The following is a 27,333-nucleotide window of genomic DNA, read 5'->3' as shown; positions in this document are numbered from 1 at the left end:
TAGTGTTCTGCGGCCATCTGCTAATGTCTACACACTTGCATCTGTGGACAGAGATGAGTGGATCTCACTTTGGTAGATAGCGCATGCAGTTGTTCCAATTCCAAAACAGAACTAGAACTGCAGGACTGATGGCACCACTAAGATACATGAATGCTCAATTGACTGAACACATTATCAGAGGCATTCCAATTGCATTATAGTGTGCTTTCAGTGACGCTGCAAGAAAGAAGGCATGGCCTGAGTGACCACACCTGTCACGATGCCACAATATTTGCAAGCTTTGTTGCACTGACAATGGCAACGAGTATGGGGAACTATCTTCATAGAATTGTGTCAGAAAAATTCAAATGCAAAGTATCTGTTGATAGCATCCTTGCAACATTAGGGCTGGTACAACCAGTGACATTGGTGATCAACTGCAGACTCAACCCTACCTCTGTCTCTTTCTAGGTATGCTACAATTTGGATACCATCCCCTTGTATCCTAGAAAGAGACAGAGGTAGGTTAGATCTACAGCTTATCACCAATTGTCACTGGTTGTACCAGCCCTAATGTTGCAAGGATGCTATCAACAGATACTTTGCATTTGAATTTTTCTGACACAATTCTATGAAGATAGTTCCCCATACTCATTGCCATTGTCAGTGCAACAAAGCTTGCAAATGCATTTCAACTATTTCCTCCACTTCAGCAGTCCTCAATCAATGATCTAGACTGTTCTGTCACTTGCCTGAAGACTGATGCCTGCATATATTGGATCTCCTATTCCTTCATTTTGACAGAAACACCTTAGCCCTTTAACCCTTCATCTTTGGCAAGGTTTGCCAATACATTGAAACTACCCTTTGAGCTTTGCAAAGACAGTATGAATTTCCGACCAGCTAGATAGACATTTCCTATTAGTTGTTCAATTCCCTTTATGCAATTTATTGCTCCAACTCCCATCCCCAACCATTCATAATGATATTATATAAAAGGCTGATCCAAGAAATTAATAAATTCTGCTGAGATTTTCACCATTGTTTAACAATTTAAAAGCTGCACCTGTATGTGAACATTGACCTTCATGAGTTATCCTCATCCTCATGAGGATCAGGGAACATCACATTGAAAAATCTGGCAATTGTAATCAATAACCATTAGCTTAATTAAACAATACACTGTTATATGGACAAATATAAAGTATATTCTGTGGGAAGTTATGCAACACAACTCTTGACTCCAAGCTGTTCACAGCAGTTCTAAACAGGATGTACTGCCGGAAGGAATGTACTGCTGGTTGAAAAGAATGAGATGCGAAGAAGCTTGACTTCCTTTTAGCACAGCTGAACATATGGCGTATTTGGCAAAGGCTTTGGTTATAATTTAAACAGCATACTTTTTAAAGTAAAATCTAGACCTTGATTAATGTTAACTGAATACATGGAACCTTCCACCAATATTTCATTTCTAGTAAAAATTCATTTTTAGTCATGTTATTTATATTATGAAGTTTCAAGGTGGATGTTTCTTTTTACTATCAAAGCCAAATTGCTAGGAAGAGTTTGTTCTGTTTAAAACCTGCTTGCTTTATGCACTTTATCAGGAGTATGAAGGCCACCAACAAAAAGACTGTTGTTTAGCCATCAAAACTTGAAAATACTTCCAAATAAAAAAAATTTTAAGTTTTCTAATATGTCCTAGCTAATAACTTTAGGTACGTGATGTAATCTAGATTATAAAAGCACCAATAAGCTCTATGTAATTTAAGTCATTTCCAATAAATTTTAAACATTCAGTTTTTAAACTTGTTTTAATTCTTTTGGTGAAATTGGTTCATCGACTAAACATCAGAAATGATCAAATACAGGTTAATTGAAACATTTTTTACTTCCCCCTTCAAAACCGAGTCATTTCTTGCTTAGTTGTTCACAATGTTCAATTGTTAGAAAGATGAAGTAGTTTTATATTCATATTTGGATGCAGTTATATTCCAGATATTGTTCTTAGAAATGTGTTGTGGAGTAGCCGGACTTGGGTTACATTGACAGTTGAATTTACAAAGATGATGAACGGGCACAAGTATACAAAAACACAATTGATAAAATGCAGGACAAAAGCCAGGAGCACAGTAATAAAATCTGGGAAGAGAAGTAGGTAGTTCAGGTTTATTTCCATTGGCATTAGTCAGAATGAAAATCAGGTGGTTTCTATAACATACAGCCAATCTGCAACATTAATTTTACACCCCAAGTTGAAAATTTACCCCTTGTCTTTAGGCCTCAGCACTATCCTCCTGGCTTCTGAGTCTAGAATTTAGTTGATTTCTATACTGAGTACTGCTCTGCAATGCCAGTTGATCACCTGGATGGCAAGTTGAAAGTGTACCCCCAAGCGGTAGGTGGGACAGAATGAGAGGCAAAGAGGTGCAGCAGCCAGAATAAGAGAGAAATATTTCTAAAGAGAGAGGAACAAGCTGAAAAGTGATTAGATCAAATCTGAGTTTCTTCCGCTTCCTTTGGCAATACTTAATAGTTTTTATGTAACAAATTGAGTTGTGATTATCTATTGTGATGTTAAAGGTTATGTTCTTTGATGTTTTATGGTGATTGGTTTAAGATTCATTACATTTGCCTGCATTCCCTCATCTGTTGATGGTACTTCACAGTAGCTGCCAAGCCGCTCTGTCAGAGGTTGTGAGTCAAGGATAAACCATTGCTGCTCTTCCCACATTAATTGTTAGCAAAATAAAGAAGGAAGTACAAAGAATTGCAAAAGGAAAGAAAGAAAATCCTTCCAATTTCATTTTCATTCCTGTGAAATTGCTGACATTGTGAAACTGTGTATGTGGATCATTTACTTAAAAATGTGAAATAAACTGGTTATAAAAGGCCATAAATTATTAGAGATAAACCAAAGTGTTTTGATTATGGTTTAATTTGTGAAGTGGCCTGTTAAGGAAATGTCTAAGGTAACGTGTTCAGGGTCCTCTGGAAAAGCAGGAATTATTTCCAATCAGTTGATCATACTCTTCCTCTTTCTCCCACTCACCAAAGAGAACTATCTCACATTTTATATTGAAGTCAAACAAAGTAGTTGAGATGCTGGCATAATATCCGCTTGAGGAGAAGCATGTTAAATACAAATTTATGTCCCTTGGATGTAATGTTTTTAAAACTGTTCCTCTTTGTAACTATCTCGCTCGTTCTTTTCACTTCTTTTTATTCCCCCCTTTCTGTCTTTCTATTTGTCTTTCACTCACAGTGCAGCAGGATTTAGGTAGGAACTGTACTGAAAAGGCTAAGCATTCTTTGGATATTTGAGTTTAACTATGCTTCTGCCTCTCACCTGACGTTGCTGAACCATTTCTTCATAAATAATAGTGAGCACCATTAGCTGAACCATCATTTTGACAGCAAAATCTGGCCAATTAAATTTTAAGGTTTATTTTAAAGAACGATTGGTTTCTTTTCTTTATGTTTAATTTTTAGGGGTATATAGGGGCAGGTGGATGAGATAAGCAACGGTGCCACTGATAAGATTTCAACATTTCTTTTATCACTGCCTCCTTGCCTTAAGAATTAGATTTTATTTTTGAGACATAATAAAAGAAGTATCTATGTGATGTTAAATTGGCCGCTTTTAAGTGAATATTAAATTTGAGATAATCAACATGCTGCTTCATGCACTCCAGGCACAGCAAACAGATACCAGCAGGATAAGCCTTTTAATTACGTGATCTCCTTTAGTGTTGCTCACTAATAAAATATAAATGGTTTAGCAGTGAGAGGTGAAGCGTATTTTCATGTTTCCCTCATGAAGGCACACCATTTGAGGTTTTAGTGTGTCTTAGTGCACTACAGACCTCTGCTCCTAGTGCTACCTTTTTGACATTTATAGACAGATTTGATGTCTGATTGCTAAGGAAAGAGTTCAGTTATATTATTGAGTAAGACATTCCTCCAGTCCAGGGCTCTGCCTGCATTCTGCACCTTGGGGTCATGGGGTGGAGTTTCCACAAGGGTTCTTCCAATCTCCTGTGGTGGTGGATTAGTGTAAACACTGAAGATGAACTCTTGAGATAGTGCTCAAACAGTTGCTTACCCCTTTTCGGTACAATTCCTACCTAAGTTAGGGTGGGAAATTGGGAGAACTTACAAAAATTCTAGTATACATGTTTTTGGTGAGGCTGGGGTGAATATAGAGGAGATTGAAACTGCATAGGATTGAGCGAAAGTTTGGGCTGGGAGGCATAAGTGCATTGCATTTAAGAAGGAGACTTGGGAGGTCATGTGGTTAAGGACCACTCACTGGGAGGTTGTTATGCTTTTTTCTTTAATGTGAACGTATCAATCACATGACAAGGACTGGTGAAATAATAATATGGGTTCTTTATTTGAAGATAAGACTGTATACAAATAGGGTTAACTGGGAGAGCATATGTAATACATCTGACTCCTACTCCTGCTGCTTGTAGACTGAGTACAAGTTATGGGACTAATACATTACATCCAACGGAGGTGATAGTGATTGACAACTGTTTAAATTATGCCTCATTAAAGGTACATGTACCTCTTATCACAACATCCTCCCTTTTTCTAACCTGTGGCTTACCTTTAAAGAATCATTGGGCAGAATCATCCCAGGTTTGCACTAAGTGTAGTGAGTGAGGAAAACGATGTTTTACCCCCTGGCCACAATGGCGACTTCTCACACCGTATCGTTCGCAAACCTACCACATTAATTATGTATTCCTGGGAAACATGCCGTTTCGATGGCGGGTGGGCACTCATTTGCCCACCACGGCATCACCTCGCCACATCAACATGCCAGGCGCCATATTTAAACTGAGCTGCGTGCACACCTCTAAGTGCTTCCAACCCAGGACTGCTGCACAGAAGACAGGATGGCCCTGAAAGGCAAAAAGACTGCAGCCCTCCAGTTTAGCGATGTGTTCCTCGAGCGCCTTCTGGACACTGTGGAGGCCCACCGTGATATCTTCTACGTCCACTCTGGCCGCAGGAAGGGCACCAATCCAGCAAGGAAGTGGAGGTGGAAGGTGGGGTCAGCACCAATACCTTGCAAAAGAAAACAGCCACCCAGTGTCGCAAGAGGATGAATGATCTCCCTCGTTCCACCAAGGTAAGTCACCCTTCTCATTACTCTCAGCTCACACACTCACAAACTCATCCACAGGGACCTCACTCTGCCAGTTCAAGGGACATCACCATTCACTCTCTCCCACAAGCCTTCATTGTCCTTATCCTGTCCATGAGACCACTCCAACAAACACATGCCAGGCATATTTATCATCTGGCCTGGCAGGCATCCTGTTATGCTCTCTCCATCTCTATTCACGCAGGACAAGCTGGCACAAAACAAGAGAAAGAGGTTGCAGACTGGTGGAGGAATGCCTGATATCAAGGTCCTCACAGACTTTGAAAACAGAGCCATCCAGCTGGCCAGTGAGGATCTGGACCGGTCCTGTGCTGATGATGAGGTCAGTGGTGCTCTACCAAGTGACGATCCTGCAGAGCAACATCCATCAGACAACCATGCTGTGAGTGATGCGTCCTGTTCCATAATCCCCTGCCATGCATTGCTTACATTTCGCAGGCACACTTGGGAAACAGCCGACGGAGTCTACAAACCAAAGCCTCCAATTAAGCCCTGAAAAAACCTCTGGAGGCACCTTCATTTAAGTTCTATCACAGCGCTCACCCAAACCCTCCACTAGTACAGAGCCACACACCTTGGTGGGACCTAGCTTTACAGTAGACTCAGGAGCACAATCTGGTGAGCACACCGCACTGTCTGATCCACTGCAGGTGGAAGCAAGGACTTCCCAGGTGCCTGCCACTCGGAGGACTGCTGGAGGCCAGAAATTTGCTGAGGCCGACTCAAAATATGAACCTCTGAACTCGGTCATGTCTCAGTTGCTGGAGCTGCAAAGGCAAACTTGAGAACATCAGGAAGGGATGTCCGCTGCACTCCTCAGATTGCAAGGCATGATTGTGAAGTCTGTTTGCATTCAGGTTGAGGTGATAGCGCCAGCATACCAACGCGCTGAGGTCAACACTGGTTGGACAGCGGCCGCCATGGAGACCTTAGTTCAGGAAGTTGCTCCTGCACTGCTGCGCGGGCTGAACTCCATTGCTGATGCCATAGTTGGCCTCCAACAGTGTGTATGTGAGAGGGGTGAGGGGCAGCTCAATCTCACTCCAGCTACCCCTTCTCCTCAAGGAGTCAGCAAGGGGCCCTCAGGCACCCATAGGGAGGGGATCAGCAGGTGGACACTCTGGGCCCATCTATCCAGGTGACTCAGGGTGTGTCCAGCCCATCTGAATTCTCTCTTCCTGTGACCTCAACAGTTCCAGCTCCACAGGCCGAGGAGGGTGCCACTGCCACACAGCAGGACCCCAAATGCAGGCCGGGGCCCTCCAGGTCTCGGCCCTCCAGAGAACACCCAACAAAGTCATCACAGACAGGGCGTAGCAGTCAGCAGGCTGCCTCCACCTCCACTATGGATGTCTGGAGAGCACCAAGACGTAGCGGCAGGGTTAGGAAGGTTAAGAAGATGTCGTTGCACAGCCTGGGCATGGGTGTTAATCACTTAAGAAATAATGTTCACTATTGTAAATAAACTCCCAAGAATATCTCTTTGCCTATTGCTCCTTGTTCTGATGAGCAGTGTTCATGTCACTCAGGTGTGAAACCTTTCTGCACAAGATAAAGGCAGGTGTCTCAGTCAAGGGCCTCTTCCCTGTGTTCTGTGCAGCCTTCAGCACCTTTAAGGGGAGGCTGGCCCCATCATTTCAGTATCAGTGACCAGTGACGTTGTGCTCCTGAAGGGGTCAGGTGCTGAAGATGGGCAAAGGATCTGGTGCTTTTGAAATTTCATGGCTTCATCTCCATGATATGACCCGGATCACAGAGCGCAAGCGAGTTGCCTTTGGACAGACAGGAGTCAGACATTCACAGAGGCTATGTGAATATCTATGGAGTGTCCTCATTGCAGGTTGTCATCATCCTCCTGCAATCGAGCGACTCTTAGGGCCTCCACTGCATCTCCATGACAGGAGCATTCTCACAGAGGGTATGTGCTCTGCCATAAGCCAGACTGGAACCAGATGTTCATAGTTTCAATATGAGGATCTATGGTGTCTCCCCACAGCATGTCGTCATCACACTCTACAAATCTAGCAGCTATAAGGGCCTTCCTAGTGCACCTACCTTGTCTGGCTGGTGCGAGGGCCGCTTCAACGTCAGCACTGCCTTTGAGGACCTCCTCACCCTCATCCCTGTCGGTGTCCTTCTCATCAGAGGAGACCTCAAGCTCCTCCATCTCCTCCTCAGCCAGCTCCTCTCACTTTTGCAGCGCCAGGGTGTAAAGGGCGCAGCAGACGACAATGATGCATGACACCCTCTGTAGATTATATTGCAGGGCTCCACCAGGCTGGTCCATGGCACTGGAACCTCATTTTCAGCATCCTGTTGGTCTGCTCCACCAAGTTGCGAGCTGCAGCATGAGCCTCATTATAACTTCACTCTGCTACAGTCTGAGGCTGCTGCACAGGTGTCATCAGCCAGTCCTCTGTGGGTAGCCCTTGTCCCCGAGAAGCCAATCTTGCAGCCCTTGTGGACCCTGCAAGATGTCAGGGATCTGTGACTGACTGAAAATGTAGGAGTCGTAGACACTCCCTGGAAACTGTGCGCTGACCTACAGGGTGCCTTTGTGGTGGTCTCACATCAGCTGCAAATCCAATGAATGGAAGCCCTTGGGGTTGATATAATTGACCGTGTGTTGCAATAGTGGTCTGAGCGTCATTTGAGTGCGATCAATCACAACCTGCCCCTTTGGGAAACCCAAGATCTGGGCAAATCCAATCGGTCTTGCTTCCTGGCTGCCCTGGTCCCAGGAGAAATGTACAAAGTTGTGTGCTCTTGCAAGGATGACATCCTGATCTCATGGATGCATTTGTGGGTGGAGGTTTGTGAGATTCCACTGAGGTCACCTGTGGAGCCATGAAAGGAGCCACTGGTGTAAAAACTGAGCACCGTGGTCACTTTCACAGTCACGGGCAGTGGATACCCTTCCCTGTGGCACCAAATCCTGCAGCAGCTGGCAGATGTGACTGATCAGTTCCCTAGACATGTGCAGTCTTCAACAACACTGGTTCTCGGTCATCTGCAAGAATGAAAGGTGGCGTCTAGACACCCTGGGTCTAGCTTGGCACCAACCAGCGATGGCTCGCTGTGGCCCCAGACACCCCTTCTTCTTGAGGGTTGTGCTCCTCCCTGTGTGCAGCCAGGCACCTCTGTCACTCTCTTCTCCATCGTCGTCACTTTCTGTAGGCCAAGAGGCATACAGCTAGTTCACCGGGTTCCATGGTCCTGATGTACTCCTCCAGCAGAATGAAAGCGAAAGACGCGTGAGTTATCTTGGGTGTTCTAAGAATGTCTCCAGGTTAAGTCTGAAGGCTCCTGAATGCACCCTGCAGAGTGCAGGCCACCACTTGGATGGCCAAAGATTAGTGTACTGCATGACTGTCCGAAACCCCATCCACCTCCGCCCCACCCCACCTGACCGATTGGCAGCAGCCTTACCCATTGCACTGCATGCTGTGATCTCACGCGCAGGCATTCTCCTAAACTGCGCTGCAAGGCTGCACTGTTAGCTTGAACCATGGGAGAGACTGGTCCAAATCAGGATGATGACATCACAAGGGGCTGTGAGTGCCTCCACCAGTGACTGCTCCACGGCCAGCTTTAGCGAGGAGATTGTACAACTTGCCCAGTCGTCCGACTGTTCTGCAGCCCACTAAAACACTCATTCATTTGCAGTCTGTGCATGAGGGGTGATAAGGTCTGCAGCACTTGGTGGTACTTTCAGATCTCTGCATTGCTTGAGTGAGTAGATAAGCTAGAGACCCAACTCCACACATGTCAGTGTGGCTGTGCCTTAACTGTCTCAGCTGCAGATGAATGGTCACTTCATATAAGGTTTCCCTAATGTGTGGCCGCTTCCCCCCGCCGTCACCACCGCCCCCCCCCCCCACCCCCCTCCCCCACCACCCCCCTCCACCCCCTGACCTTGCACATGCTTGTGAACTACCTTCAACCACAGGACAGCCCTTGCCCCCCCACCCCAAGTTGCCTCAACCTTGGAGTCCAACAGGCGACACTCATGAGCACCGTGCAACATTACTGTGCACTAACCTGAGTTCCCCTCAAAGTGCTGGCTGCCAAGTGCACGCCTTATATATGCTGTTGTGAAACACATTGGTGGACGATCCAGCGGGGGGTGGGGTGGGGGTGATTCCAGTGGGCTGGCCTTATGATGACATGCAGATGGATTACAATCAGGTCCCTGAATTTCAATGGCGGGAAACGCAGCCCGTCACTGATGGGCTGAACAGACGATTGCATACTGATTCCATGACGGCGTGAAGCTGATTTTTAGCCTTCTCGCCATATTGCCTGCTCATGCTACCAAACACGCTCGACCCCAACGGGCATGGAAAATTCCACCATTGAGGCTGAATAAACCATCATACAATGCAATAAATTTACAAACCTCTGAAACATATCGGCCGTTTGCTTATCTGTCCAGATTTAGTTACAGCGATCTTTGCTGTACATTTTTAAAATGCTGGTTAGGGGTGTTTTGTTTGTGTTGCAACTCAGACCTGCTTGGTGTTTCTGGCTGTGGTATTAACTCTGATTTGGCATCTGTTTTGTCGCACTGTCATGCCATTTGATGTTTGTATTTGATACGATCTTAGTTTCGTATATGCTGATAATTTCTGCTGGATCCTGTGTACCATCAGTTTCTGTCTGAAGTTCAGGTTGAGTAGCTCATTACTTGCAGTGACACAGTGACAAAGGCTTGGTCCTACTGTGCCAATACATTTTTGATGTTCACCATATTGAATGTCGGCTCACTTTGTGTACTGATGTGCTTGTCATCCTCATCATTTGACCGCATAGCTTGGTTCGACATGGGCGTCTCTCACCTTCCCCTGTTTTTCGAGTAATGCATCTTGTACTCCTGGGGTTTCCGACAAATGGCGACTGGGCAGTGTTGACTGCCAATTTGTAATTCTGCTTTGGTTCTGCAGTACGATGAAATGCGCACATTCGTAATGGGTATACATATTCATTTCACATTTTGCCACACAACCTGTTGGCTAATGACCTATATTACACAGTTGGTCTTCTCCCAGTGTAAGCATAGGGTTTCCAATAGTGCTCCTTGTGGTCTGAGGTCCTCGTCATTGTCTTGACAATACCATGGATGGTGATCAAGGACAGGTCCTTGCCTGCCTTGCTGTCCTGCGGTCACTGGACACATGGGGCAAAATTTTACAGCAGTGGGATTTTACTTTCTTGTCAAAGCTAATGGGGTTTAGAATGTCTCGCCGCTTTTCACGGCCCTGTCCCCACTGAAACCGGGCCATAAAATTCTGCCCATGGTGTCCAAAACATAAAATATCTGGCTGGCCAGGGTGAATTGTTGTAGCGACATGACTGTAATAATTCCGAGCATGGTACGTGATGAGTTTGGCATTGATTGGTTGAACCATCACTTGCCATTTCTATGGATACTATGGTACTTGCACCAGCATCCAGTTTTGCATTTAGGTTATGCTGGACGTACATCTGTTGGCATTCAATTTGGACAGTGACAAAGGCTTGGTCCTACTGTGCCAATACATTTTTGATGTTCACCATATTGAATGTCGGCTCACTTTGTGTATTGATATGCTTGTCATCCTCATCATTTGACCGCATAGCTTGGTTCGACATGTGGATCTTGTCTTGATGCTATTCGGTATGTGCTCTTGGGTGTGGCATCTTATGATGTTGAACCACTTCTTCCAACTGATGATTCCTGCATTGGCACTTCCAATGTCCTCTGGTGCCAGATGCCTTGCACACATTGGAAAAAGCTGGGCAATTTCTGGGTCCATGAATGAGGCCACAGCGACCACATTGCTTACTGGTAGACTCAGATAGGAGATCTGCTGCTTCCAATTAAGTGTTGGAAACTTTGTGGTCATCTTTTAGCTTTTTGCAGGAATTTTAATGCTATTGCGAACTTTTGACAGCTCTTCGAAAGTTAATTTGGTCCTGAGTTAAGTACCCTAAGTAGCCACTGCCTTAGCTGGTCATATGCAACTGTTTGACTGCAATGGTGGCGCTGCTGAACTCTATGGCAGTGACCTCTAAGCTCTGCTCACAAAGCAGTGATTTAGACAAGAAAGTGAACCGCAGGCTTCAGAAGTACAATTAAACTGTGAAAAAAGCTTTTTTTATAGCTTCTTCTGGCTGTTGGGAGCTGCTACTGGATGGATTTGTTTTCCCAGCCCAGTCTTTAGCATTTAACTTCCCCGGTCCTCCTGTAGGGGCAGCAAGTAGCCGCAACAGAGTCTCTCCCATTTCTGAGTTCTGCTTAAAGTGAGACTTCCTAGAGTCAGCTATTTAATTTCTGTTCCTGCTTAAACTTTGCAACTCATAGACTTATACTAATTAAATTCGAACAATCTTACCAGGATCTTGTGTCTACTGGTTGTGAGGTGCAACAATATCCCAGAATGAAGGTATCGGGTATAGGATTCATGCAGAGCTGCATAATCACTTACACACAGTGAAGCTTGATACCTGTTTCATTTTCACATCAGTTCTTTTCTTCTGCTGCATGTGAAGGGTTGAGGCTTGTATAGTTCTCAGTCAAATTTTCAAAAATCATACTGCCACCATGTAACGTTCTTCTCTTCAATGTAAATGTACCAATCACACAGCAAGGATTGGGGAAACAATAGTTTGGGTTCTTTATTTGAAGATAAGACTATGTAAAGTAGAGATAACTGGGAGACTATGGGGCGAATTTTCTCCCTGTTGGGGGGGCTGAGCAGGAACAAGCGGGTGTGCACCCAATTGTTGCCTGTGCTCAGCTGCGCGCTGCTATTTTACGTGGGTGGGCCAATTAAGGCCTGCCCAACGTGGCGCACACCCAGAAGCACTGAACGCTCCTTGTGCGGGCAGGGGATGAGGCTGAGTCAGGGCCTGTGCTCTTTCGCACATGTGCGTGAAAGAGCGCAGAAATCTCCCTGAGGCACAGAGCTGCCTCAGGGAGATTAGTTTGATTATGAAGGTTTAAAATAAAGAAAAAAAAAAATATTCAGACATGTCCCCACATGTGACAGTGTCACTTGAGCTGGGACATGTCAATGAATTTTAATAAAAAAATTTATTCAATTTATAATCACTTAATGAAATCTCATCCTGCCCGTGGATGAGGTTTCATGATAAATGCTTGGCCAAACGCCTGCCCGCCAACCTTAGTGTTGGACGGGCAGCCCAGACAACCAGCTTAATTAGATTATTAATGACGTTAATAGGCCTTTGACAGTTTGGTGGGCGCGCAGCCGACTCCAGTGTGCACCCACCGATCTGAGGATCTGAATGACATGCGGTGATGTCAGGACGCATGCCCGACGTTACCGTGCGTTATTTTACGTGATGGCAAGTGGGGCACACCCCCACACACCGGCCAGAAGATTCAGATGCATCTGACTCCTACTCCTGCTGCATGTAGACTGAGTATAAGACATGGGACTAATTCATCACATATCCTGTCAAGGTGGTAGTGACTGACAACAGTTTAAGATCCTCCTTAAAGGTACATGTACCTCATATCACAAGAGGAGAGAAGATGTAAGAGAATTTGAGGAGTTTGGGGAAGGCTTAATTTTAAAATATTTTTGGTGCACTCTTGGCAGGTTTGTCTGGGATTGGGGCATCATTTAAGGTCAGTAATATTTATGTATGGAGAAATCCTGCAAAAAAAATAAGATTAATGGAGAGTGAAGAGGAGATTTATTCGTGTCACCAAGAATAAGGAACTTCAGTTCCGTGCAAAGACTAGCTGAGATTGTTCTCTCCAGAGTAGAGGATGCGAAGGCAGGTTTAATAGAGCTGTTCTAATTATGAAGGGTTCTGACAGAGTAAATAAAGAGAAACTATAGTAACCAAAGGACATAGAAAAACACAGATTGACAAAAGAAACAGGGGAGATGAGAATGTTTTTATGCAGTACGTTACAATTGGAATTTGCTACCTGAAAGGGTGATGGAAGCTGTTCAATAGTAACTTCCAAAGGGAACTGGATACATACTTGAGCAACTTCAAAAGCCATTGTACAATGTTAATTTAGAAGAATATTGAAGAAGATAAAATACTTACCAATTTGACCTTTGTTCTGTGGATGTTATTTCTTTTGGGGGCAGATTCCATGATACTTAGAGCTCCAGGCTAGAAATACACATATAAAAGTGTCTTTAGAAAACCAATTTAAATACAACACTAAATAGCACATTTGTTCTTTCAACATCGAAACTACTAGCTTAGTAATGTGAACATCATATGTGTATCTGGGAGATATTGGACAAAAGTAAAAGAAAGGGGTTCATGGGATTTTGCAAACCACAACAGCGAAGCTGAAGTTGTTCAAAATCATGAGCTGGACTTAATTTTGGCATTTTAGAATGGAAAATCTGGATAGTAGTAATCCACTGTTTTGAGGTTTGAAAGCACGTAGAAGATCACCTCTTTGCCAGACCCTAAGCTCCAATATCAGTTCTTAATTTCATATTGATCAAGCTCCAAGCTTAGTTTTCCACCTTTGCAATCTATCGCTACCAATGACCATATGTTGGTCAGTCACAACATAACTGGAGCTGAAATTTTGTCTGATATGGGGATCAGAAGAGAGGCAGGTGGTGCAAAATTTTGTGCCACCAGTGTGTTTGTTTGCCAGTACCATCGCACTCCCGGGCTTTTTTCCCCAGAGGCGGGATTGGGGGCAAAAGAGCTACCTGCCTGAAAGAGGTGAGTAGCAAGTTAAGGTAAATTAAGGGCCAATTAAGGCCAAATATCAGGGGCTGACTGGCATCTTCCAGTTGGCCTGCGGGCCCCCCCCCAGTATTGAGACAGATCAGCTGCCTGGAGGCAGCCTCCAGATGGCAGACCAGGGTGGCAGTCTGTGTTCCATTGAGGCTCTTCATGCCTACCTGATTACATCTATGGCTGCAGGCCTCGCTGTGGCCATTTTGTATTTCAATTTATTTTAAAGATGCTGAAAGGAAGCCTGAAGATGGAGGCCCCCTCTCTCTCCCTTACCTGTAATGGCAGTTTACAGTTGCTCCAAGGCTGAAGGGCCTCCTATTAGCCCTCCAGCTTTGAGAGTCCATCCATCATCCTTAAGGATGGCAAATATGTCCTCTGGCCATTAATTGGCTAATTCAGGGAAACTCACTGTCAGGTGACTGTTCCTGACACATTCCAGGGTTGTTACCCCCATTTGACCCCGATGCAGGGGTCCCAACATAAAATTTCTGTCCCTGATGTCAGTATGATGTCACTGAACTCCAAAATCTTTTTAGTTGATCAGCCATGTTTCCTTTGCAGAGAAACCTGAAAACTAGAAAATAATTTGACTTTAAATTTAAAATTGAGGTAAACTTATTGCTAAACAATATATTATGGCTGACAATATATTATGGAAACTGGCTGATGAAAGACAGGCAAAAAAATGAGGCAAAATTAATGCTCATCAATCTGTACACTGGTGGCGTGAATGAACTGGCATAGTTGCAAGAAACAATACTGTTCAAATATATCTTTTTAAATGGGGCTCTTTTTGGCATAACAGTCCTCAAATGGGCTTTGATGTCAGATCAGTAAAAAGCATAGCTACACTCAAATGATGAACTTCATAACACAGATAACTTTCTGACAAACCTGATCAGTAAAAAAAAGGTATGTTTTGTTGGTTTAACGAGTGTCTGTGGCCCAGGGACTCTTAAATGAATGCTATCGCTGATCGGTGCTTTGAGGCAGATGAGATGTTTTTCACAGAAGGGATTAATTATTACCATATAAATTATTCCCTACAGTACATAGGCAATGGATCTCTGGTTTGAGGCACAAATGAAGAGATTAATTTATGACCTGTTGCATGATGTGTATTCTCCGGTGGTGTGTAATATTCCCCTGCCAATAAATATTACAAAGTTATTCCATTCCATGTTTTAGTTTCCACATTTCCATTCCACATGAATAATCCATTCAAAGTTTTGAGAGTGATTCAGACAGATGGTGGCACTGAGATGGGAATTGTTCGGAATGAAGGTGTGAGCCAGGAGTACATGACTGTCGGGTGTGAGACAGTAAACATCATAAACAATGTTTTTAAGGTGATTTGAACATTAATGTTGTTATTAACAAATAAAACACTGCAACAACAGGAATTATATTTTTTCACTCATCAAAGTACTCTATCAAGAATCCAAATTATATTGTGGAATCATTTTTGTTGTCTTTCCTGACAAATCTAGAGCAAGAAGCCATTCAGTTCTTCAAAATTTCACAAGACATTATTCACAAATGAGAAACTACTCTTTACTCCGATTATCCCCTTTCCTCTTCTGAGCCCTGGCTCTTGCTGGAATACAGTAGCAACTTGTCAAAACCTAGCAATTCTCTGGCAGCTCTTTCAAGTAGCCATTCCTGAATAGGAGTTTATATTTAGATGACAAGAGTCAGCAGGTTATTTATTTGAGCTGATCACCAGGCACCCACATGCACATTTCCAAATGGAGGGTTAAGGGACAGCAAGCAGAAGATGAGGCATTGGCTGAATCCCCCCTCCCCCACCCCCTCATCCTTAGCCCCCTCCCAGTTCAATGGTACTGAGGCCAACTACAGTGTTCCAACTGCTATCCTGTCTGAGATCCACAGAAATGGGATCTGTAACCTTTGTGCACAATGGGTCGTACCTTTATCCAGTAAGTCATTTAGGCAAAGCAGAGCAACATTAATGCTCCAGGAAAGGATCTGGAAGGTCAAAATAATAAGGCTTTGTACCCAAATAATAGGAATGTACCATAGATTTGTAATTCTAGCTAGGCCATTTTTCACTGGTGCTCAGAAAGCAGTAAATTGGTAGAGATCAGACTATGATAGATTGAAGCTAATTGTCATTGGTTGGGGAGACAGTAATGAGTGGGCACAAGTTTAACAATCAAAATGGGACCAAAAGAGAAAGTTAGGGAAGATTTATACGAACACACCTAACAAGGAGCAGGAGTAGGACATTCAGCCCCTCGAGCCTGCTCTGCCATTTAATAAGATCATGGCTGATCTGATAGTAACCTGAAATCTGCATTTTAAATTTTAAATCTGCATTTACTTACACTGACTAAATTTAGAATGTAAAATTAGAATCATGTATTCTTAAACCAAAAACAAACTGTTGAGCCTTTTAAATCTTTCTGCATAATTCTCCAAATGCACCAATTAATCTCATCCCCTTGCATGATTTACTCCTCAGTTTTCAATACTTCCCTTCTTGAAGGAACTATTGAATTCTTTAATACTTATAGGGTGATAAACTGGGTTCAGAAGCATCCTTTTTTTTAGGCCTAATCAGCCTTCCAATCTTTGAAAATAGCCTCCAAGATGTGTCTGCATATTTCCAGTGGGAAGTGTGCTGGACGCTCTATTGGCAAAGAGGCTTGTAAGCATGCAGACGATCTTTGGCGGCATAAAAAACCAGCAGATCATGATATCAATATACACTATGAAGTGCTTGCCACATTCATTACTTGCAGAGTTTATGAACCACTTAAAGGTGGGGTGCTTCATTAATTCTTCTGGCTATTGGAGCAATCCAGTGCTTCTTGGAGCTCTTCTATACTCGTCTAAAGTTTCAATAGTCTGCGGGGAGTGGTCTGGCTGGTGGCATGGTATGATTTTTGTGGCTAAAAGATTTGTGCTGAAATAAGTTTCTCCAGACATGGGTGACCTGGTAGGCCTTCCTCTTCCAATTGTGCATGACTGGTAGAAGGAAGATAGGCTATGCAGAGTAGGCAAGCTACCAGAAGAGGGTGGAGGAGAATAAGAATGTATATGAAATTGGCTGAGTGACAGGAAACACAAAGTAGTGGTTAATGGCAGGGCCGGGGAGAGAAATCATGGGCCCTGGCACTTCTCCTGTTTCTGGGCCCTTTATCTTTCCCCCCACCACCTTTAACCCTCTCCCTCACATCCTTCAGGTGCCCAGAATTGGGAATCATGGTTACATTGGGGTTGAATTGTTTTATAAAGGTTTAGCAAAACTCCGTGTTTTTTGTACTCTATGCCTCTATTTATAAATCTCATAGAAAGCTCAGGTTTCAGTACTTTACAACCAAGGCTTTGACAGACAATTACACACAACTTGATTGTTCATATTTATGCAACCAGTTCTGCTTGTTTGAACCTGGCCCTATTTAATAACTAGACAGTAATATCCAAAACACTTGAACCTCAAGCACCGCAAACAACATTCCTTTGTACAAGTGAAAATATCTTGAACTAACAGTGATATATTCTATTGGTGCATGACTCCTGGTTTCAGTTCCAACTTTAAAAATGCAAAACCTTGCTGCAATTAGCACCAACCAATTCACCTGCATAATGTGCTATTTCTATCCATGTAAGTGGGCTTTGTTAACAGAAAAAATACACTTTGCGTAGAGTACACAGAGTACAAGAGCAAGGAGGTTATGTTGAACTTGTATAAGACACTTATTCAGCTTCAGCTGGAGTACTGCGTTCAGTTCTGGGCAATGCACTTTAGGAAAGATGTGAAGTAATTAGAGAGAGTGCAGAAAAGATTCAGGAGAATGATTCCAGAGATGAAGAACTTCAGTTATGAAAATAGGTTGGAGAAGGTAGGAATGTTTTCCTTGGAGAAGAGAAGGCTGAGAGAAGATTTGATAAAGGTATTCAAAATCATGAGGGATCCGGATAGAGTAGATAGGGAGAAACTGTTCCCACTTGTGAAAGGGTCAAGGAGAGGGCACAGATTTAAAGTAATTAGCAAAAAGGCAAAAGTGATATGAGAAAAAACTTCTTCACACAGCAAATGGTTAAGGTCTGGATTGCACTGCCTGAGAGTGTGGTGGAGGTAGGTTCAATTGAAGCACTCAAAAGGGAGTTAGAATGTTTTCTGAAAAGGAAGAATGTGCAAGGTTACGAGGAGAAGGTTGGAGGGTAGCACTAAGGGAATTGCTCATTTGGAGAGCCGGTGCAACACAATGGGCCAAATGGCCTCCTTCAGTGCTGTAGCAATTCTCTGATTCAATTCTGAGAGGGGGTCTCAACAGGTGACCATATCTACCAAAGATCTCTCGGAAGCAATCTTCTTAACTTCAACAACGACCAATGCTTGAGATGTGTTGCCTTCGTGGAGATTAATTTGGGTACTTGTTAAAAGTTATGATAGTAGTAATTTGTAGCCATGTGCATGTGTTTAATTGGTTGTATGTTGATAAATGTTTCATTTAGTTTGATATAAACACCTTTCGAGAACTGGTGATCTTATTCCTGAATTTAGAGCTGCAGCTCAAAATATACCAATTGAAAATATAGGTTATGACAGTTGTTTAAAGTTTCTCTCTGGGATTTTAAATGACTCAGTCTTTACAAACTGCTGTGTCATAACAATCTTGCAATTTGCAATACACTGCAGTGAGGCTGAGGCTATCTATTCAAAACGAGACAGATTCATCTCATTCCCTCTTCCTAGAGACAAGCAGGCACAGAGAGCTTAAGGGTTTGATCCGATTGCTGACATCTCCATGCTCAGGGTGCCATTGCCTACTTGCTCATTACTTTGTGTGAATTGAAAGGGGTTCCAATATCTCAATATGCAGTTGATGTACGGACGCAGGCAGTACATCATGTTCATGCAGGTGAATGCCCACTATTCTGGCAGTACATGATTCCTTCATCCTGTGACAATTCTCAATGCCACCCTATTTGACCCACCAGAGCAAGTCAAATGTTGGCTATTGGCAGACAAGGGTTATCTACTCATGATAGGGCTCATGATTCTGGTCTGGAACCCATGGTCACGTGTACAGCAAGTCTATAATGTGAGTCCTGCTGCCACAAGGCACATTATGGAGCACACCATTGGCATCTTTGAGCAACACCTCTGCTGCCTGGGCGACCATGTAACAGCCTCTGCCTCCACCTATCAGCTGAGAAGCTGAGGAGCAGGTTTATGAGGGAGAGGAGAAAAAGGAGGAAGAGGAAGTGGAAGAGGAGGAAGAGCAACAGGAAGTGGAGAATCAGAACGAGAAATGAAAGCTTCCTTGTAGACAACTCCTTTCTGCCTCTGCATGGTGAAATAGTTAATGAGTGATACTAGCAAACTCAACCATACCTCCTCATTCACCAACAGTCCCAAGCTCCTTTGTCTTTCTTTATCACTTACCATCTTTCCAACTTCACAAAAATAAAAGGCAACATAAAATGCATGTTCCAATCCACAGCATCAGGCTGATGACACCCTATCTCCTCACCATCACTTGTCTTGACCCGTCCATTATCTCTGATTCATAACACTGCTTATTTGACATATAGTACTGGATGAGTAAAGGTTTCCCCCAACTAAATAGTGTGAAACCAGATCCACTGCTTTCAATCCCTAACACAAACTTCACTCCCTAGCCACCGATTCCATGCCTCTCCCTGTCAACTGTCTGAACCTGGGCTAGACCATTCGCAACCTTAACTCATAGATGAACTAGCAATTACATCACCAAGACTTAACTTCCATAGCATTGACCATCTCTGCCTTAGCCCATTTGCTGCTGAAACCCTCACCAGTGCCTTTGTTACCACTAGGCTTAACTATTTTAATACTCTTCTGGTCAGCCTCCTATCTACTATGTTCCAAAAACTTGAAATTATGCAGAACTCTCCTGCTCTCACTAAATCCTGTTCGCCTATCAACCCTGTACTTAATTTTAAAGTTCTCCTTCTTTTCGAATCCCTTCATGGCCTCACCCCTCCCAACCTGTGTAGCCTCCTCCAGCCCAACAGAGACCATTGCACTTCTCCAATTCTGACCTCTTGCGCATCCCCAATTTTAATTGTTCCACCATTGGACTGAAGGCTGTGCCTTCAGCTGCCCAGCCCCTAAGCTCTAGAATTCCTTTCCTGAACCTCACTGCCTTTCTATGGGCGGGATTTTCCGCACCTGCCCGCCGCCGGGATCTTCCGGTCCCACCGTAGGTCAATGGACTTCTGGCTGGGGCGCCGCCTCGCCCGAGGCAGGTCCCACCTGTGATGAGGCCGGGAAATCCCAGCCTATTTCTCTCTCCACCTTTAAGACTCTCCTTAAAACCTACTTCTTTGACCAAGCTTTTGATCAGTGTCCTAATATCTCATTCCTTGATTTGGTGTCAAATGTTCATTTGATAATGCTGCTGTGAGGCATCTTACAATGTTTCACTGTGTTCAAGGTGCTACTTAATACAAGTTGTTGCTTCCCAGTCTTTTCAACTAATAGACACAACCTGTGACCTTTTCATAACCCTTACTTACGTCTATCAAACCACCTTCTTGGCTCCAGTGAAATAAAATATGAACGGTGTGCGATTAAAATTACTGTAAAAACTTTATCTCTCTGTTCCCACTGGCATAAAACCATGCTACAGGCTTTCACTGTCCTTGACACAATTTGGTAACTTCAGCAAATTTCAACATTGGTGCCTTATTTTGTAAGTCCAGGGCATTTATGTTGCAGTAAATAACAGAGACACCAACACAAACCTCTGTAAATTACCATTCACCAAATCTTTTCAGTTGTTGAAAATCTATTTTGTTCTTGCCTTTTAACTTTCCATTTTCCAACCATTTCTCTATCTATATGGCCACATACCTGTGTGTGTGTTATACTTGCCATAAATCTCTTACTTAAGTACCCTATCAAATGTATCATTTCAAATCCGTGTAAGCTACATCCCATACCTACATCCTTCTGTTTAGAAGTCCATGCTGACTGTCTCTGATTTACTCCTATTTCTCTAAGGGCTTAGTAATTGCTTGCCATATTATTACTGCAGTAATTTGAAGTAACTGATTGGCCCTTTTTGCGCGATGTTTTTCTGTCTTTTTTAAAACAAAAAACATAGTTACAGCTCACCACCACCTTCTCAAGGGCAATTAGGGATGGGGAATAAATGCTGGCCTAGCCAGTGTCGCCCACATCCCATGAACGAATAAAAAAAAGCCACTCTACAGCTCTCTAAGCAGGTTTCCTCTCTGCAAAATTTTGGAAAATTGTAGTCAAACGTTCTGTTATTTCTTCCACTTTTCCCCCAGGATCCTTTGACATAATCCATTAGATCTTTGTAATTTATGTACCTTAAGTTTAAACAATTTCTATAGTGCTATTTCCCTTTGAATTGCCTCCATTAATAATGACCACCTTTGGTTGTTCTAAAATTTCAATATTTACCTTCTCTGACAAAACTGAGACAAAACACTTACCTAATATTCTCTCCATCATTCTCTCCATCTCCATTACAAACTTGCCTCCTTCATCCTTGCCTTGATTATCTTCTCTCTACTATCATGCTTATAGAAAGTGTTTTATTGCTCTTATGTATTTTTACTAACTTTCTCTCTTAGCTCTTAAATTTTTAATATGCTTTAGTGTGTCCTTCCTTCCTTCATTCATCCTGATTTTCTTTCTTTATTCGACATGTCAGTTTCAAATTGGATCTAAATCCATGAAACCCCCATCCTTTACTATTCCCATTCTTCCGCAATGAAATGTGCTTGTTTTGTATTCTTTCCACTTATTGTTTAAATATTTCCCATTGTTGATTTGTGGCTTTATTTACTATTTTGCCTTCTACTTAATCTAGCTAATGCTTTTTTTATGACTGTTATTTGATCTATCTCAGTCAATTATTCCTGCCTTCAATCTTCCTTTTTCTATTCTTACACTGAATCTGATGACACTATAGCTCTGATTTCTTAATGTTGCCCAACTTTTAAATTGTCTACTTGCTCTGCTTCCTTACTCAGAACCAGGTGAAGTAATGGATCTCAAACAAAAGCAAAATACTGTGGATGCTGGAGATCCGAAATTAAAACACAAAGTACCAGAAAAACTCAGCAGCTTCTGTGGAGAGAGAAACAGAGTTCATGTTTCAAGTCCAATGTGACTCTTCTTCTGAACTGTTTTAACAGTTGCCAGGCCTGCTCGATTTTTTCAGCACCTTTTATTTTTATTTCAAGTGGTGAATCTCGTTGAAGTGGCAGGATATGAATCTAAAAAAAAATAGTCCTGAACACATTGGCAAACAAACCTCATATTTTTGCCACGGATATTTCTGTTGGAATTCTCTGCCAAAACTGCTGTCGAAACAGAGCCCATAAATGCTTTTCAAAGGAAATTTGTGTAAAAAACAGCAATATTAAAGACCGTGGGTGTGAGTAGGAGGGTGGGATTACTCTAATGAACTCATTAAGGGTGAAAATGACCGTGAATCTAGATAGAGCAAATACCTAGAAGTATCCAGCATAGATTTCAAAAGGAGCAATTACGTTGGACAAACTTCTTAGCATTCTTTGGGAAGGAACAGACATGGTAGAGGGAAACGGAACTGTATATATCAATGATTTGGATTTGGACCTACAGGAAGTGATGTTGACATTCACAGATTACATCAAAATAGGAGTTACAGTGAATTCATTGATCAGCTAAGGAATGGGATAGAAAGTGGTAAATGGAATTTAATGTCAGTAAGCGTGAGATGATATATTTTGCTGAAAAGAAACAGGAATTTTACTATGAATGGATGTACCTTGATGCTGCAGAAGAGCTGAGGTTCTGGGGTTCAGGTCCACAGGACCTGAAAGACAGGATCTCAGGTTGATTAGATCATAATAAAGCTAACAGATTTCTAAATTTTATCACAAGAGGTGTAGAATATGAAAAACAGAAGAAAAAGAAAAGTGTGTATAAGACCTTATTCAGACCTCAATTAGAGAACTACGTGTGGTATTGGGGTCCACGCTATAGAAAGGACATTAAAGCTTGAGAGTTAACAGGATAGATTCACTAGCATGTTAGCTGATATTAGAAAGTATAAATATAGGGATTTCAAAAATGGTGGGTAGGAATTTGCAATTCCAGGGCTATATCCGATGGCGGAGGTGGGAACCGGGAGTGTTTCCCGCTGTGGAGGCTGGTGGGAATTTGCGCCATATCACGTGATGCCGGCTTTATTAATTATGCAGTCAGGGGTTTCCCAACGCTTCTCACAGTGGAGCAGGTTGGATGGCATGCCCCGGCATCATATCTGGGTGCCATATTTAAAAAGCACTGGACATCACACTTACCCGCCATTGAAGGAGGAGATGGTCCGCCAATCACAGGGAACTCTGACTCCCAGATTCAGTAATGCATCCTTGGAGGTCCTTTTCAATGCAGTGGAGGCCAGGACGTCTGTTCCCTACCCAGAAGGTGGAAGGTGGGGACCGAGCCATCAGACCAACCCAGCATGGAAGAAAATCTCCAAGGAGGTCAGTGCCCAAGGCCTGGTCAGTAGGCGGCCTCCATCCAGTAAGGATCTATGCATGTCGTACAGAAACCTAAGCTTCATGCGTTCCTTCATGTCATAATCAGCTCATGCAGTCGCTCGCACTCTCTTCTCTCACTTACTGGTGCCAGCAGGAAGAGGGGAAGGGAATAAGAGGAGACCCTAACTAGCAGCTCGTCCAGCCCACAGAGGACCGAGGACCTTGGGGAGGAGGAAGCAAGTGCACCTGTAGAACCATCACAGCAGTCACCTCCACCCTCTACCAGCGCAGACACACGCCTTGGTGGGTACTAGATGTAGTTCAGCCCGGGTCTCACATTCTGGTGGTCACCGCACAGAAACGTGTCTGCAGCAGGAGGCAGCAGGGTCAGCCAAGCTCACTGGCACTCCGGGGACTGCTGGAGAAAAGGCATCTGCGATGCCCATGCGATGCTGGGGATGCTACAAGAGGCAGGGGAATACCAGGCAGAGTGGCAAGTGAGATAGAGGATTCTGCCTGTCTGTTCTCTGATAAGTGGCACCGAATGTGTGCGCATTGAGGTCTCCATAGGGAGGGTGGCAGACGCCGTGGAGAACTTGGTTCAGCAGAATGCCCAGTTTCTGCTGGAGATGCGCGCAGACCTGCACTCCATCACTGTAATTGCGGGTGAACTTTTGCTGTGGCTACATGAAAGGGGGAAGGGGAACCTTGACCTCCCTCCAGGTGCCCCTTCCCCTCAAGGAGTGAGGCAGGGGCCCTCGGGTACCCAAAGGGAGAAGGAGTGGCTGTTGGACACCCCTGGGACCTCCACTCCGCCAACCCCTGATGACCCAACTTCCATACAGCATCTTGAGATCTCCACAAGGCTCTGCATAGTTTGGAGCAGGCATGGTTTTTGTGACCTTCATCACGAGTCAAAAAACTTTACCCCGTCCATGTAACCCACACCTCCCCCCACCTATAACCACTGACTCCCCTGCACCCCTCTCCGGTGCAACATTTAGCCTTCTGATGGGTACCCTTCAACCTTCTCCCATCACCCTCAGGTACAGGTGAAGCCCCCTACCTTCTTGAAGAACCCAACCCGGTGACAGATCAGCCCCAACTCATTCTGCTGACCCCGTAAACCTGCCTCTCATTCTGCATCCCTTCCAACAACCCTCAGTGCTCCTTCACATGCTATCGCTGAACCCTCTCCTTCCCACCCTATTAGCTCTCACTGCCCTCTTTAACCCTCACTATTCCTTTCTATCGCTGATTGCCTGAGTTTGCTGCTCAGGACTCCTCAATTGACCCTACAGGCCTTTCCCTCTGAAACTCTTTCCCCTCTCCCCCAGCCCCCACCATCTCCATTCACACCTGCATTCCCCTCCCCCATCCCGGTTCACACCTGCACATCCCCTTTGCCCATTCAAACCTGCACATCCCCTGTGCCCATTCATACCTGCACATCCCCTATGCCCATTCAAACCTGCACATCCCCTTTGCCCATTCATTCCTGCACACCACCCCATCCCCATTCACACGTGTACCCCCCCACCCCCCCCTCCCCATGCTTGTTCACACCTGCACACACATCCAACCTTCCCCCCAACCCACATTCCAGCATGGCCCTTACCACCCTCCTATTCCATACCACCTCACCCATTTGACTGCCGCCGCAGCATCTCTCTCTTTCCCCTAACACCCTCAACCTCCCCCACTCCTTTCTGGACCTCCACACTCACCCCATCTCTTCATTCCTCTCCTTCCTGTCAAATTCCACCCCCCCCAACCACCCCATCCCAACCAGCACAGACCAAAGCCGTCCAACAGTACCTCCTGCAGCCATCCACCTGCAGCTTGGAGATCCACTTTCCAGAAGTTGCTGTAGTTAGAGGATCCATGTGGTTGAATCTCCACCCACCCACAGCTGCACACCGTATTCCAGGGTCCACGGTCGCTGGAGGCCACCATCCGATCTCTGCAGGCTGGCCCAGGTCTTCTTCAGATGTCTGCTGGATTGGCATGATTTCCCACTGGCAGCCAGCATGGATGATGTGGCAGGCGGGGCCAGGGGGTTGGAGGTGGGCGGTGTGCGTTGTACGGGGGGGTGATTCCAGTCTGGCCTACGTCTGCATCCCATTGGCGGAATGTAAGACAGTTTCACACTGGCATCTGGCGGGATTGGCGCATGTTCCCGCCGGCGAGAAACCGACTTTTCGGTTCCCGTGGCATTGTCCCCGTGCCCACCATTGGACCTGTCGCGGGGCCGGGAGGGGGATCTGGAAAATTCCGTTGTCTTTTCATTAGAGAAAAATGCAGATTATGGGGTGAGGGGTTGAGAGTGCTTAAAATTGTGAAACGATTCGGCAGGGAGGATAGAAGCAAATGGCTGTGAGAGCAATCGAACAAAGGACCAAATATACAAGAGTTAATTGTAAGAGATTTAGAATGGAGATCAAGACAAACATCTTTGCACAGAAAATTGCCAGGCTGTGGATTTTACTTCTCGGATCTGCAGTTGAGGAAGAAAGTATGCCAATGTTCAAGATGAGATAGGTGAACTAGAGAAAAAAGGGATGAAGAGATGTGGGAAAGGTGTGGGTAAATGTCTGAGAACTCTTTGCTTGCAAGGAGGGTAAATGCCAACACGGAGTGCTTGGGTTGAATGTTTCCATGTTATAACTTTTATGTATTTCGTGTATGTGCAGAAAAAAGCACTGGCAGGAGCTCTATGGGCTGTATGGCTTATTTCCACCTGTGGCATTCTATGATTGTATCAATGTTCACAGTAACAATTATACTCTGTTAATGTATAGTACATTTTCTCTTTAGATTCTGCGTACAAAGCTCTTACAGATATGATACAATTGAAATCAAAGTATGTTTCTTGTATGCGGTTTCATGAGGCATGAAATGTACTATTGTAATTCATTGTGCAATTTACCTAACACGTTTTGACAAAATAGAGAAAGGTCATTTACTAATGCACAAAGCAATATGAATTTTATTTTGTCCATCTGTCCTTTTTCAATAAGCATAAAAAACACAATGTTTTAGCTACTGCACTAAATTACAGCTTTATCTACAACAGAGCCTAAGTTGCAGATTTATCTGGATATATCACTTATATTTTCAGTCAATCAATAAAAGCTTTAGCTTTCAGCATGAAAGCAGCTTACTTTGTTACCTCCAGGGACAGCTCTATGTTTTTCTGCCAGCACATTCAGGCTGTTAATCTGGTGGCTCTTGATCCATTACCGCCCATTGGGCAATGTAACCTATTTAGCTCTGGATAAAAGCTGTTTTAATGCTTTCAGTTTTTTGGCCTGAAACTAGGAAGCACTGTATTAAGGACATGACCCTCAGTACCCTTATTCAGTTCTGTGAATAACCACAGAGGAAACCATATTGATCCGAGAGCATGGTGATGTCTATATTTTCTGTTCCTTTGTATCACCTCTGTTCCTGGGATTTGAAATGTAAGGGTAACAGGTGCTTAGTTTTATGCAAGAAAACATCTCTGGTACTACAGATTTGATCAGTATACCAGTATATTACCATATTATATTTGTGAGGTTCAAAATGGAGTTTTTTAAATCAACATAAAAATTAATCTTTTAGTCGTTTTGTAGTACAGAGCTTGAGTATTGCTGAAAAAAGAGACATGTCAAAGCTTTTCATCTTGCACTCATCAGGACACTTTACAAGGATACCAATTACAAGGATACCAATATAACGGGAAAACAACAATTTACTCTATGAGAAGAGAGTGCTGATTGGTTGGCAGGTGAAGTCTGAATGGTAGAGTTGTTGCCATGGAGCATGCACCAATTTATGGTGAATTACAGTTAACTGCCAAGTATTTTTTGAAATTTAAACTAGGCAGCTTGACTGTGATTAGTCAAGACATTGCCCTGAGGAATAAGTCAGTG

At 43.9% G+C, this 27,333-nt stretch overlaps 1 protein-coding gene across 1 annotated transcript in view; it reads right to left on the bottom strand.

The window, feature by feature from the left end:
* The window catches only part of rgs11 (regulator of G protein signaling 11), a 149,530-nt gene that overhangs the window by 45,732 nt on the left and 76,465 nt on the right, over window positions 1–27,333 (bottom strand). Inside the window, exon 9 of the mRNA XM_041206915.1 lies at window positions 13,229–13,297. Coding sequence (XP_041062849.1) covers window positions 13,229–13,297 — 69 coding nt within the window. The remainder of the gene's footprint in view (window positions 1–13,228; window positions 13,298–27,333) is intronic.

Source organism: Carcharodon carcharias, chromosome 15 (genome assembly GCF_017639515.1).
Source record: "Carcharodon carcharias isolate sCarCar2 chromosome 15, sCarCar2.pri, whole genome shotgun sequence".
NCBI lineage: Eukaryota > Metazoa > Chordata > Chondrichthyes > Lamniformes > Lamnidae > Carcharodon > Carcharodon carcharias.
This window is presented reverse-complemented; position numbering and strand designations above follow the sequence as displayed.